Source organism: Artemia franciscana, chromosome 3, assembly GCF_032884065.1.
Source record: "Artemia franciscana chromosome 3, ASM3288406v1, whole genome shotgun sequence".
In the NCBI taxonomy this organism is placed as follows: Eukaryota; Metazoa; Arthropoda; class Branchiopoda; order Anostraca; family Artemiidae; genus Artemia; species Artemia franciscana.
The window spans coordinates 46,449,941-46,465,656 of NC_088865.1; the positions used below are offsets into that span (position 1 = coordinate 46,449,941).

At 34.7% G+C, this 15,716-nt stretch overlaps 1 protein-coding gene across 3 annotated transcripts in view; it reads left to right on the top strand.

Moving 5' to 3' along the window:
- LOC136025329 (sodium-independent sulfate anion transporter-like) overlaps positions 1-15,716 on the top strand; it is a 91,508-nt gene that overhangs the window by 10,294 nt on the left and 65,498 nt on the right. For 2 of the 3 annotated variants that reach the window (XM_065701242.1, XM_065701243.1), the window contains exon 2: positions 195-422. In XM_065701242.1, the coding sequence (XP_065557314.1) occupies positions 195-422 (228 nt within the window). Of the gene's footprint in view, positions 1-194; positions 423-14,029; positions 14,050-15,716 lie in introns of those variants that run through there. The other variant, XM_065701244.1, reaches the window with a different exon arrangement.

Genomic DNA, 15,716 nt, shown 5'->3' on the forward strand with positions numbered 1-15,716 from the left:
GAGCGGCTTGTAAATTGAATCATCATAACTTGTCGATTAGAGGTTTTCATGTGCTTTGGATTCTGAAGAGAAATATGCAATCGTTCTAAGAATTTTTACTAATTTCGTCTCCTTCCCTTATTTTGTCCACAGGAAGACATTGTAATCTGTTCAAATATAGATTTATGTAGGATTTCATATATTTTATTACTTAGATTCCCGAAGAGAAATTCCCAGATGTTCCGAAAGAGCCGTACTATAAACGACTGTCAAAACAAATATTTCGCAAGAAAACGCTATACAAACGGCTTCCTATCCTGAGATGGGTTAAAGAATATAAACTAAGCTATATTGTGCCTGATTTCATCGCTGGATTATCTGTTGGTCTCACACTCGTGCCTCAAGGCATAGCTTATGCCATTGTCGCTGGATTGCCACCTCAGGTAAGATTGGAACCTAGTAAAGAACAAAATAACCTGTTAACCGAAAACTTAAAACAATTTTTACTAAGAAACTACCTAGTAAGAAAAAATCTCCAAATGGAAACTGATTTGAAAATGAGAGCCATTGTTGAAATTCAGGAGAAAAGCAGGTTTTCAATTATTAATAGTCTTTAAAATTTTTTAAAAAAGCCTTAAATATCCCCTACTGACAAGGACTGTAAGAACTCTGTATAGAGTTTCAGACAATGATGAATTCAATGGCGTGCATTCTGTTTAATTTCTATGCAATTTTCTTTGAACCTCAGCCTTCATGCATTTTTTTTCAAAACGCTTGAAAGTTTGTCAAAAGACATATTTTACTATTAAGACTAATTAAAATAGTACTCACTATTTCTGAGCCAGCCACGACTTGCAATTTGTTTTATTACTTTACTGGTTTTTTAAAGTTTATTTAAAAAATTTTGTCCCAAAGGGCTGTAGTTTACTCTTCACTAGAATACAGCTATGGCTGCAATCACGATCAGAATTTCTTTTTGTAGAATTAATCGATGCTTGAAGTGCTTCATTTTGTTGTTTGTCCCTTCTTAAGAAAATATACCAATTGAGCTGAAACTTGACGTTTTGATTTGTTAAAGGGTCTGTTTAAATCTGTTAAAGAAGGGATGGTAGCTTGGTGAATACTTGTGGCTTTATGCAAAACCGAAAGGTTCTTATTCATGTGCGACTTGAATCACACTCTCTTGTGTTTCGCAATGTCAAGGGATTTGTGTATGCAAAAGCACAAAACTTAAATGTATCCTTCAATTAACTGTGGGACTCAAATAACTGTGGGGGCTAGTGTTCATCAGGAATCAGGTCCAAAATTTTGCTTTTACGATACAAAACGGCAAGTAGCGGCGGAACACTTTCAAAATTAGATTGTTTGATGTTTGTTGAAGCGATTGGGGTGTAATCGGCGGTAAAAGGATGTAATGAAGAACTATAAAATTAAAAATTTGGCAACAAACACAGTTAATTGACCATTATATAGAACTCCAAGCAACGCAAGGCGATATTGAGTAGTAAAAGCAGAAATTGTTTGAACAATGCAGTGGTAGTAAATTGGACTCTATTGGGCTTAATTTTTCAGCAAGGTGCTGTGTCAGTCTGAAATTTTTTATTCAAAATACAGCCCATACCGTTATTGGAAGGCCGCCAGCATATGTAGTTATTATGATCAAACTAATTGCCTCTCTGTCTATAATTAAATCAAACGAAAATTGTCCGTTTTAGGTTTTTGAATAAATGAGCTATTTTCAACAGTTGCAGTCTTACTTAATAGTTTCATCCGTTAATACATTTCTCTTTCGTTTTAGTTATAGTCCACTCTAATAAAAGGTAATAATTTGAAGAGGTTGGAAGATACCACTTTTGAGATTTAGTATCAGATTGTCCAAATAGATTTGTTCTAAGCGTTTACACGAGGTCCCTAAAAGTCAACCTTACTTCGAATTGGTGTTGTATTGTTAACCGTTGGGTCGAACCAGTCCATATAATCATTAACGTAACCTAATTTCGTAACTCTTAAGCACAGTGGCCATATTTCAACCAAACATACTTGTAAATCCTTATGCTCTGGAGAAGGTGGTGGCATATTCCTGCTATTTTCCACTCTTAAAAGAAAACAGGCTACCTGTTACAAGTAATGATGGAACATAAATTTGTCGCTTCGTTACTCCTTTACCCATGGTGAAATGAAGGAAATTTATGAAAAAATCTCCTTGTCCTTACTGAACAATGAAAGCTATGACTTTTTTCTTTTTTAATGCTTGTCTCTTGACACGTTCTTAGCTAGTTACAAAATTAAAACAAAATTAGGCAAAAAATGGAAGCTACTTGTATGATATAATCACTACCGTGTGTCATAGCATGAACAACTTGAGTGGTAGGGGTTATATCATACAAGTATCAAATTAAATGTAAGACTGAAACATTTAACGGAGCCACTGCTATTCAGTGAGTAGTGCAACTAAAATCTGTTTTCTAATATTCCTGTATTTCTAATGTCCCATAGTCTAATATACTGTATTATTCCTGTATTTTCCAACGCTTTGTCTGATTAGTGATGTTGAATATGTTCCATTAAAAAAAGTTTTATATTGAAAAGGAAAAGAGAATTATTGTTGATGAAAGGATGAAAATTGATTCAGGTACGACTACTTGAGTTGCAAGGAGAATTTGACGGATCTTATCGCTCTATAGCTATGACCTTCTGATGTGTCTCATCTACTACTACTACTACTAATAACTCACTGCAGCACCAAGCCGCCTGAGGCCAACACAGCTACGCACGCTCCTCCTCCAACCTAATCTATTTAAAGCCTCCCTCTTTACACCCTCCCAGGAAGTTCCCATTTCCTTTAAATCCCTACTTATGACATCCTCCCAACCCAGACAAGGGGCTTCCGTGTAGCCCCAGACGGTTGGCCAAAAAGGACAATCTTCGGTAATCTGTCATCCTTCATCCGTAGAACGTGGCCTAGCCATCTCAACCTTTCTTTCATTATAGCCCCAGAAAGCGGGATTGAACCACACTTTTCGTACAACCTACTGTTTGAAATACGGTCAGTCAGCCGGGTACCCAGAACAATCCGTAGGCAATTTCTCTGGAAAACATCTAGTAAATTTTCATCTGCTTTTCGGAGTGTCCATGCTTCAGAGCCATATTTGACCACTGTCATCACTGTAGCTTCCAATATTCTAATCTTGGTTTGTAGGCTTATCTTTCTATTCTTCCAAACTTTTTTTAACTGTGAAAAAACACCCTGAGCTTTAGCTATTCTACTTTTAACATCTTCACTGCTCCCACCATCTTTACTAATAATACTACCAAGGTAACTGAAGCTCCCAACCTGATCAATCTTTTCGTTACCTAAGGCCACCTGTTCATCTTCACTTATTCCTAACCTTAGTGACTTAGTCTTCTTAACATTAATTTTCAAGCCTATTTTAGCACCCTGAACTCGTAAAACCTCCAAAAATTCATTCATTTTGCTCACACTTTCATCTAATATGCTTAAATCATCAGCATAATCTAAGTCCAGGAGCGTCCTTCCTCCCCATTTGATTCCATGGTCTCCAATTGCCTTTCCTGTGCTCCTTAAGACGAAGTCCATCAAAATGATCCATATAAAGGGGGATAGAACACAACCCTGCTTAACTCCTGATTTAATACAAAACCAGTTGCTAACCTCATTTCCTACCTTAACCGCAGCAGTATTATTCTCGTACATAGCGCAAATCACTTTAATGTTTTTTTCTGGTATACCATATAACGATAAGACTTTTGTTAACGCTGTTCTATCAACAGAATCGAAAGCTTGCTCATAATCGATAAAACTAAGGACCAAAGGTGTTTGACAACGAAGGGACTTCTCAATTATTAACCTAAGAGTGAAAACATGGTCGACACATCCTCTACCTTTTCTAAAACCGCATTGTTCTTCCCTTAAAACTTTGTCTACAGCATGTCTCAGTCTAAAAAGTATCATATTACTCAGTAATTTGCTACCTACAGAGACCAGACTAATGCCTCGATAATTCCGACATTCACTCTTGTCACCTTTCTTATACTGTGGTTTAATTAAGGTTTTCCTAAAATCATTGGGTACTTCCCCTTTTTCAAAAATCATGTTCATAATCTTCAGTAGCTTATTCCTAACCTCAGAGCCACCATATTTAAGGAACTCATTAATCATACTATCAGCACCTGGGTTCTTATTATTTTTTAATCCTTCTAGTACTGTCGCTAATTCTTCCTCACTAAACAAATCTTCCTTCACATCCAAGGTATCACAAACTTTTTCATTTTCATCTATATCTTTTCCTGCAACTGTATCTCGGTTTAGCACATTCTCAAAATGTTCCACCCATCTTTCTTTAACTTTTTCCTTATCACTAATTGTGGCCCCATTTCTATCTTTAACTGGGACTAGTCCGGATCGGCTACTCCCTTTCAATTTATTAACATGCCAGTATAATATTTTACTATTATGCCGTCTAGCCGCATCTTCCAGATCCTCAGCAATTTTATCCATCGCCTCCATTTCACATCTCCTTAGTTCATATTTTAATGCTTTCTCCACTTTCTTTACATTCCTTTTGTTTTCATACGACCTATCGCTCAGATAATTCTTATACAAACCCCTTCTACTCTCTATTAAACCTAAAGCTTTTTCACTAATATTCCTAGTTGCTGTCTTTGGTCACAAAATGGCCCATAAGTTGACATGGTATTCACGTGATGGTAAGACAGCAAACCTTATTGATTATGTTATTGTAAACAGAAGACTAGCAGGATCAATACAAGATACTAGGGTGTATAGGAGTGCCGTTATTGATGTTAAAAGTAAAGATCACCATCCACCATGTGTCTCATCATTAGTGTAAAATTCTGATGTTTGCATATCCAGTGATTGACAGCTAAGATTTCCAAATCTCTTTCAAGTTTGGGCAAACATTACTTAATTTCAAAATCTTATCTACTTTTTGCCGCATGTTTATTTACCGAATTCCGGGTTTATTTGGATTTTTCAGCATATCAAAATACTTATTTGTCTATAAAGCGACTTGATTTAATGTTAGATTTCCTGACAGTTGAAATTGACTGAGATTAATTTTAAAAATCTAAGTTTTTCCTTATGAAAGAAAAGAGAAAAGCTGAAGCTTAAAGTGAACAAAATAACTGCTTCAGAGCTGATGCAACATATATCTAAAGAAGGATTTAAAATAAATCTACTCGTGGTATTTCTCTATATTTATATATTTCCAAAATCTTAGTCTCGTCCTCGTTTCTGGATTTCTTTCAGACTTTTCAAACATTACAGGTCCACTCTCTTGAAGTGAATTTTTTTTCTTTGATAAAATTGAAATTTTAATACAATGTAGTCTCTAGTCTGAGAATACTCAAAAGTAAAAATAAAAAATAAGTTTTTTTTACAGGTATGAAAAAAAAAATTCAAATTTTACGGACTCGAGAAATTCCGAAAAAAAATTAAACTTCGATTTAATATTCGATAGCATATCGAATTTAATTTTCGATTTTGTATTCGATTTAATTTCGAATTAAAATTCGATAGCAGTTACTATCTTAATAATAGTTTTGAATATTGAATCATTAGTTTTCGTCATTTAGGCATTCCGGCAAAGCAGGTTCATTCACGTCAAAGCGAGCAACCAATCAATGCACACATTTATGGGCGAAGGAAATAAAACCCTAATTGTGAAAACTTACTTTCAATTAAAACCATACTTTTTAAAACTTTCTCTCAAATGAAATCCTAATTGTGAGAATCTCCTGTCAAGTAAAAAACTAATTTTGAAATCGTCCTGTCAAGTAAAACCTAATATGAAAACTGCCTCTCAAATGAAATCCTAATTGTGGAAACTTCATGTCAAGTAAAATCCTAATTTTGGAAACTTCCTATCAAATAAAACCTCAGTTGTAAAAACTTCCTGATAGGTAAAAGCCTAGTTTGCGGAAAATTCCTGTATAAGAAACCTAATTGAAAAACTGATCGGTTGCTGATTTAACAATTATCTGTGCTGTAATGCCACTCTAACGCAGGAGAAATAAAACAAACATGTCCGTGTTACAAGCTCTTTCTCGAAATTGCGACAGTTTTTTTTCATAATTAACTTTTACTGCAATAGTATACATAAATAGCATTGATCCTCCCTGAAGAAGCTATGAATTTCAATCAATTTTTTACTTTGTATATCCTTTGAAACTATATCACTTACGGACCGGACCGGTAAGAGCAGTGCTCAAGAGGGGGATTGTAAAAATCCAATTGTAGGTTTGTAACAATGGAAATTCCAAGGCTACACTGTGAATACCTTCTGATCATTCCACTTCAGAAAAGACATATAATCCCTATTTACTTGTGCTATTTGACAAATTACTACGGTGTTATAAAAAAAAAAGAAGAAAAAAATACATATGAAAAATACGGCATGAAAGCATTACCTTTTAGATGACCTCCGAAACACTTTTCTAAAATTTTTCAGTGCCATATCAATACAGGTAAACAAAATGGAAAACAAACGGACTCTTTAGCCTTTAAAGGTGTTTTTCGAACTTTCTTTGGAGTGATATTCAAAAATAAGATAAATATAAATAATAAGTAATATTCCTCAATAAAATTTAGACGATTTTCATTGCAACTTATTTTTAAAAATATTCTTTTTAGCTTTCTCTTACTAAGAGGAAGTAAGGGTGGTTATTCAAGAGAGGGGGTTGCAAACCTATTGTTCAAAGTTTTCTACCATGTATCTTTTAATAGTACAGTTGAAGCGTCTCAAAGCCAATCAGTTCTCGGAATAGCAGAAAAAAGTAAAATTATTTGTGGTTCAGGGTACTTTACAATAGTGTAAAGAAGAGCAATTTGAATAAAAGCACTTATATAAGAATTAGCTTTAAAAATAGTCCTTAAACAGATATTTCAAAATGCTCTACTTTCCCGCTATTGTCAGAGCAAACAGAAAGAAAACTTTTCTACTACTACTACTACTAACATCTCACCAAAGTACCAAGCCATCTGAGGCCGACACAGCTACACATGCTCCTCTTACATCCCCAACTATTCAATTCCTCCCTTTTTACATCCTCACAGGAAGTTTTCTTTTCCTTTAATTCCTTCTTTATGACATACTCCCACTCTAGCTTCGGACAAGCTTCATTCCATTTAGCCCTATACGGTTGGGTGAAAAGGACAATTTTCAGCCATCGGTCATCCTTCAGCCACAGAACGTACCCTAGACACTTCAAACTTTATCTCATTATAGCTATAGGAAGTGGGATTGAACACCGCTTTTCGTACATTCTACTGTTTGAAAATTTGTCGGTCAGCTGGGTACCCAGAACAATCCATAGGCAATTTCTTTAGAGAATCTCCAGCAAATGTTCATCCGCTTTTCAGAGTGCCCATGCTTCAAAGCCATATTTGACAACTGTCATCGATGTAACTTCTAATATTCTGATCTTGGTTTGCAGACCTATCTTTCTAATCTTCCAAACTTTATTTTAATTGCGATTAACATCCTGAGCCTTGACTATTCTATATTGAACAACTTTACTGCTTCCACCGTCTATACTAATAATACTACCCAGGTAGGTGAAACTGTCCACCAGATCAATCTTTTCTTTATACAACATCACACTTTCATCTTCACTTATTAACATTAATTTTCAAATCTATTTTAGCACCTTGAACTCTGCTAAAAGTTCATTAACTTTGATCACACTTTTATCTAGGATGCTTAAGTCATAGCCATAATTTATTCCAAGAGTTTTTTCTTACCCATTTGATTCCATGGTCTACCATTGCCTTTCTTGTGTTCTTTAAGACAAAGTCCATCAAAATGATCTATATAAAGGGGGATAATACACTGCCCTGCTTAACTTCTGATTTAATACGAAACCAATCTGCTCTCCTCCCTTAATCTAGAAAGTATCATTTTGCTAAGTAATCTGCTACCTATATAGATAAGACTAATGTCTTGATATTTACCACACTCACTCTTATCACATTTCTTATAGAGTGGTTTTATTAAGGCTTTTCCTAAAATCATTAGGTATTTCCCTTTTTTCAAAAACATATTCATGACCTTCAGTAACTTATTTCTAACCTCAGAGCCACCACGTTTAAGGATCTCATTTGCCACACTATCATCACCAGGAGCCTTATTATTTTCAATGTTTTTAGCACTGTTACTAATTCTTCCTCGCAAAATAAATCTTCCCTCACAACCATTTTTCTCTATATTTTTTCCTGCAGCTCTATCTCACTTAAGCACATTCTCAAAATGTACTACCCACCTCCCTTTAAATCTTTCCTTACCACTAATTGTGGCCCCGTTCTAAGTTTTAAGTCTGGAATATCCCGTTCTAAGTCAGGATTTTTAATTAAAAAAAAACTTTTATATAAGGTATTAAGTCAAAAAAAAAGGTAAAGGATACGTCATTAGACTTTACAGTCCGTACCGGCGGTGCTGATCTCCGTTTCTTGGCCCTTCAGCCAGGAAGTGCAATGAGGGGTTAGGGGTCAGCCATCCTGTGCTTTCGCACACCCTTCCTGTTTACCTTCCCCAGATTTCTCTAGGTACCCATTTAGAGCTGGGTCGACTCTGGCTAAGCTTACAGAGTCACGCCACTGACCCCCGTCCCAAACTGAAGAATTTGGTACACTGGGATTCGAACCCGCGTCCTCTCAGACAAGGGATCCCGAATCCAGCGCACCAACCCACTCGGCCAGGACGGCTCAAGTCAATTTGGCAAAAAGTTTCAAGTCAAGTCGGCATTAAGTCAATATTCCCCCAAATCTATATTTAAAGAAGCTTGACTATTTATTTTGATTCTAATTTCAATTGCCTCTCGAACAGCCTGTTTTATGCCTAAATCATTACTAATCAGGGAAGTTTCTCCAAGAAATATTTTATAACTAGTATTATCAAGGATATGACTGCTTAAAGCAGAATCAAAAGAATTAATTGTACTACTAGAATTTATGAATTTAGTTATATCATCATTTTGCCATTTTAGGTGTTTTTTTTTTAATTTTGATGGGCTCTACTAACATTGTAGTTGCCAGAGTCACATGGTATTTTATAAATCCCTCTTTGGCTAGTAATTGGGATTATATCTTTACCAGAGTTTAGGAAGCTCATTATTTAAAAATTATTGGTAAATACTACATGAAAATTATTTTGTGTACAAACTTTTTTTTTTAATTTCAGTAACTGTTTGAATACATGGATGGTAAATTACTTTGAGGGCTTGGTGGGAGCTTTGCTTGTTAAAGGACCCTTTATTTTACGGGAGTGTCTTGCCAGTCTTATTATAATTAAAATGACAATCGAATAATCGTTTCCAAAAAGTATGTCTCTAATACGTTTAGCCAGTCTGATATGTGAGATTCACAGCAAACCTCAAACTATATTCCTGTTGTTGAATCTTCGATCAAATAATAATTTTCTTATATTTCGTTTTTAATAATTGCTCTGATATTGCTACATTAACATTGGTACACATAGAAATTGTGTCAAAACTACTTACTATTGTATTTTCTGAAATGCTTGCATTTTTAAATTTCTCTACTAAATCTACCGAATTACTTTTTAACTAATTTTTAATTTGATTATAATTTTAAACTTTTTAAGACGATTGTTTGGAATAGAGCATGTGCATAAAGACTTTCCAATATTGGAAGCAGGGGCTTTTGTAGATGCAAACATAGGCCTTGCTTATGAATACCCTATGCTTATGTAACTTGCTTATGTATACTTGCTTATGTAATTTTGGTAAACCGTAAAATTTCGGACGAAAGCTACACCGGGGTAAAATTTATTATATGATTGTGGGGTGATTTTACCATTTTTTTAGATTCTTTAATTCGGTTATAACTTTATTTGCAAACTTATCTGTATGATCGTGAGTCATGGCAGTCTATGTATTTGGTCTTTTAAGTGTGAATAAATCGTGTTGTCATAGTCTAACGTATCTACGACAACAAGTGAATTACTTTTACCTGCTTTTTTATTATAATAGACAGGTTTTTGTAGGGTTAGACATTATTTTGTTATTGTGAAAAATTTTTGGCGTCTAATTAGTAGGAAACGCAACTTTCTGTGACTGCAGTAAAGTGTGCTTTTAAAACCGGACCTTGCTTCATCTGGGTTAGAAATAGATGTGCAGTGTTGGTGCAAAGAGGATTCTTGAGAGGAAACTATTTCTGCCACAAGAACTTGTTTTGGTGGAAAAGAAGACTTTTGACCTTTTTCAAGAATTTTGATTCCCTTAGGGTATGGAGTTCTAGAGGAGAGATTAACAATAGCGGGTCCAGGAGTGAACATGGAGTATAATTACAATAATTCATCGAAGATTCGTACCTCAAACTTTCCAACTTCTTATAAAGTCGTTCCTTAGACAAGCGAAAAATGAGACTGAATAAATTCCTTTTCAATCTAACAACCAGAGAATAATCAACCTTAATCAGATTTTCAAATTAGAAATTTTCAAGAAATTTTCTTTCTGAGGAAATAATGTAGGTTAAGGTTTGTAATTGTAGTGTGTGAGTGAATTGCGCTTCTTTCCGGTTATTTAAATGTAATTTATAACTTAAAGACCTAGGAATAAGGTTTTTAGTCACGCAAGATTGTAAAAATTTTGTTGATTGATAGTATAAGCGAATTTTTTTCTTAAACAAATAAAATAAAAGATATCATCGGTCAACTGCTCTCCATAAGCTAGGTACAAATATCGACAATGACTACACTGCATTTCCATCATAAACAACAAGTGGAACAATAGGGAAATTTTTATATAAGACATTAGAACGCAATTTTAAATGAATATTTGTCCCTATATCCAAGGGCCGTCCTCAGCAAAAGAAATAGAGAAAAACGAATATATAAGAACTCACATTACAATACAATCTTTAAAACTAAACTATTTTCCAAACATCCCTAGCATCATTACTTCAAAGAAGTCCAACCAGGACTGGTACATCAAGCTAAGTGAATAGAGACAATTCATTCTAATGGAACAAACATCAATTACAAACAAGCTCTTAATATGGTTTAAATTTATTTCTAATAACATTCCTTCCCTCTGGAATTGCTTGCTAGGGGATGGGCTAGCCAAATATTGTAACGGTGGCGTGAATCTGCATAACCTTGGCTCAAAGAAACGTAGTATTTCCATTACAACCTATCAGAAATAACTCTTAGTATGCTTTAAATTTATCTCTAATAACAATCCCTCCCTCTGAAATTGGTTTCTAGGGGATGGACCAGCCATATATTGTCACGGTGGAATAAATGTGCATAGTTTTGTGTCAATGGAACCTGGCATTTTCATTAATACCTCTCAGAAATATTTCTTAATATGGATTAAATTTACCTCTAATAACAGCCTAACCCTCTGGAATTGGTTGCTAGGGAGTGTGCTAGCCACATATCGTCAGGATGGTGAGATTATGGATAGTCTTGGTTCTAAAAAAGATGGCATTTTCATTAAAACCACGCGGAAATAACCAGATACAAAAATGTGTCTATTTTTCCTGCAGGTTTGTCTAATAGAGAAATAGAGTCAATGTGTTTTCATTATGACCTCTCAGAAATACCTCTTAATATGGTTTGAATTTACCTCTAATCATAACCCTATACCCCCATCCCCCTTTTTGTGTTTTACTGTTTTTCTTGTGTTTTAATAATACTTGTAAATATTTTTTATTATTAAAATTTGTATGTACAAAATCCTTCATTCTTTAAATTTCCTCTTCCAGGATAAAACTTCAATACGTAGTCGCTTATGCAAAAAACTATCTAAAGCCGATGCTATGTGACCTCTCACTGATTCAATAGCTAACTTAACCTGTCTAGAAACCTTAGAAAATTAATGACACTTTAACAGACAGGTGGATCTAATAGAACAGAAATCAATAGCATTGGGATGCTTGTGTGCTCTCATGTGGAAAAGGGTTGGAAACAGGCGAAGAATTTAATCGTTCTAGTAGGCAGGACAGGGGATTCTCCTTACATGTTATAGGTTATCACATAGAAATTATTCTTTGAATATTAACTTTAAAAACACTTTCATAGAATTTTCCACGGTAACGCGAGCTCAATTCCATCTGTCTAGTGCCGCATTCCATTGAGGGGGAGTCCCTTTCGAATCCTAATTTAGACAAAAATCCTTTGATTATGAAGGACCCTGGAAAAAACACTTGGAAGAAAAAATGCCTTGAAAGAAGATCAAATCTTGAATAAAATATACCTTGAGAGGAAAGAATACCTTGAATGAAAATGAAATCCTGAAGAAAAATGAAATCCTAAAGAAAAAATGTCTCAAAGAATTATGTAACAACCCACGTGTTCATCGTCATTGCACAGGACCCAACGTGTGTGCTGCCATTACGTAACATTCCGCGTGTGTGCTGCCATTTGTAACACCCATGAGTGCTCCGTCCAATTACACCAAGCCCTATTACGTAATAACCAAAAGGAAACAAAACCTATTAACAACCAAAGAAAAAAACAGTCCCGATGATGTAACAGACACTTTCATCCTGAAAAAATATACACTAGGACTTAGGTGTACTATACCTTTACAGATGCACTATAATATTGCGTACCCAGGTGTACGTAATAGTGTCTTGAGTGTCTAGAAGATTTATTTGTACATCCCCTATGAGGCTTCCAGAATAGATTGATCCATCACTACTTTCAGGGTTCTTCGTAAATAGTCGCATATCTTGTCTTCATTGTGGAAAAGGAGATAAGCTTGAAAAGGCAAGCCTCCGAAAACGATGTAAACTCATAAGATGCCAAAGATTTTTTTGTTAAAGTTTTACAACTACCCTTTGTGGCAAGATGCTGCTTTCTAGCTTTTGCCTTTCTAGGGCTATATCTAACATTTGTCAAAGCCTGTATACAAAGACCCAATATTTTTTTGGTTGGTGTTTTCTGTTTTGTAGATAAGGACTTTCTCTTTTGACTCATATTCCTCCCAAAAATAGGAACAGACGTAAAAGTGGGAGAATCAGCTTGAAAACATTCTGAAGAAGGTGTAATTTCATTAATGATTGCATCTCTCAATAGCATTTTAGTAATGTCAGCTAAAACACATTTGTTTGGTAGAAATTCCTTCCAAAGTTTTTCGCGTAGAATCTTCACAAGATTAAGCAGACATAGAGGATAATTGCCACCAAAAGAACATTTTCTAGAAGGTTGAGAAGGATCACCTTGACTGCTGTAACTTCATAAATAACCTTGTACGGAAATTTTATTTCAAGTGGGTCCTTCATTTTAACTTTACATGTATCATTCAGGCGGTAAGAGATTTTTCACCTTACCACTTACATCTTCCAAACCAGTTTCATTTTTGACAACGCTTAGACTACTGGACAATAGAGGATACCATCCCGAGTCAACCTTTCTGTATGGTACTTTGTACTCACAGGGATCACTACTGAAAGTAATAAGAAGGCTGCAAGCCTTTGGAATCATATCCTGTAGGCTAAATTTGAATCAGATCGCTATTCTGTTGGACATCCGGTGATCTGGACATCTTGCGAAAATGTGAGGCTAGGAGGAGATTAGTTCAGTAGCTGGGTTTTGTCTCTTTGAAATAATCTAAAGAGTACTGTCATTGAGTTGTTTTTTGGCTGAAAGAATCCAAGGGAAAGCAATTCTAGATGATGATTTTCTGGAGTTATCTCTCCAAAAGAAAATATTTTCTCAAAGAATGCTTAACAATAAAATGTTTGTAGAATTACATGAAACTTTTACGTCGTTTCTCAGATGCATTTACTCAATTTATTAATATATTAGTTGCAACAAAACAAAATGATGTTGTGATTATGCTTCTAACCACTACCTAGACGGGCATTTTGCAAGGCAACAATAAATAAGTTGAAGATCTTGTCTTAACAAGTTTGGTGACGTCACTAGATTACTCCTCTTGCTCGTAGAAGACTTTCCATTTATTGATTACGATTCAATTTCTTTTTAGTAGTGAGATAGTCAAGATTTAAACTATTTTATACATGTCCATAATGATTGTATACATTGAGCAGCTGGTCATCCTGTGAGAATTATCCTATTATTTATGAGTATAATATAAAGTTTGGATTATGCAACTCATGTAAGTTGCATAGAGGATAAACAGTGTAAATTAAAGACTGTAATTCCTGTCTTGAAGAAGTTTGTGATTCCCACACTTGAGGTTTACTATGCTCCAATTGTCACAATGATAACTGTTATCAATGGGAAAATACTTACCCTTTTCGTGCAAAAACGCAAAAGAGGGGAACATTGATATTACCAACCCTCGACGTCTGAACATAGAATACAAAAGGAAATATACCAACGTGTGATTAGAAATCGGGAGGATAGTCTACAAAAATAACGCGTTCCATACAACTGATGCTTCCGACAGTTTTACCCTCGATAATATCCCGTTTAAAACCAAGATTATCTCTCAGATTATCGTTGAGTTCAATCATTTCGTTCTCAATGGGAGATCTAATGTAAATTCTCCTCTGTTCCTTTGAATTGTTACGGTGAAATGCACCAGTTTTACAAGCGGAGATTCTTCTATTGACTTGACAGCACGACACAAATCAGTCATACTACCATATTCCTTGTATGGTAATATGATTAATGGATATTTACCGAAGTTCATTGATTCTATTCATTCTTCCTTAACGAGTGGCCAATCATGAGATCTTACTTTTATATCATATGTAAAATCCTTTCTCAGGATATCATATGTATTTTTAAGAATACAATCAACAAGAGCATCTTCATACCTTCCCTAGAATTTGACGGCGGGGGAGAGTTTAGTCTATAATCTCTTGCCTTGTTCAAATCATCATAGAGTTTGTCAGAGACATTGGACAGGAATGTCACATAGAAATTATTAGGCATTGTCTAAGTCTTCAGCGGCAATCCAAGAATCAAAATCAGAGTTGTATCCTAGTCAAGGAACAAGCAAATGTCTCCTACCATACCATTGCGAGTACGGCTCTTTAACATCTTTTCAATTTGATACATTCCTGTGTTTTAACTTTTTGTATTTTATACTCGTTAAAACCCCTAGAATCTAGTCATCTTTCATATTACGAAGAACGTATTTTAAAGGTTTAGTGGCTAAGGCTTTTGACACCTTAAAAAGTTCAATGGACCACAAATAATTCCCTTTCAAAAATACTACTTGAACGAATAATTCAAACTAAACCACCAACACTAAATTTATTCTTCACAACCTTTTCATTGAAATATTGTTTAAAAGAAATGTCAAGTGTATTGATCTTGTGATGAACTTCAAGTGACTTATGATTGGACAAGGATTGATGAGGATGTTGATTATAAGTCAACATGAGATTACCTAAAGCTTAAATAAAACAGCAGTATTTTTCAATGTACAATATATCGATATTAAAAGTCGAATTGTTCTTATCAAGCGTTCAGCCCACGCTCCCTTTATAGAATTATGACTATGATAGTGTATTGTATTATATTTCAATAAAATCTTTTTTACGTGTTGATTAACAAATTTACTACCCCGATCTTTTAAAATTTTCCTATAAGAATCTTGTTCAAAGATAGATTCAAGAGCTCTAACAACATCATCACCTCTCATTAAACGCAATGGAACAGCATATACAAAGCAACTAAAAAATGATTGCCAGTAAAATATACTTGTATAGGTTATTGAGATGTTTTTCAATCTTGTCTAGAGACGAGATTATG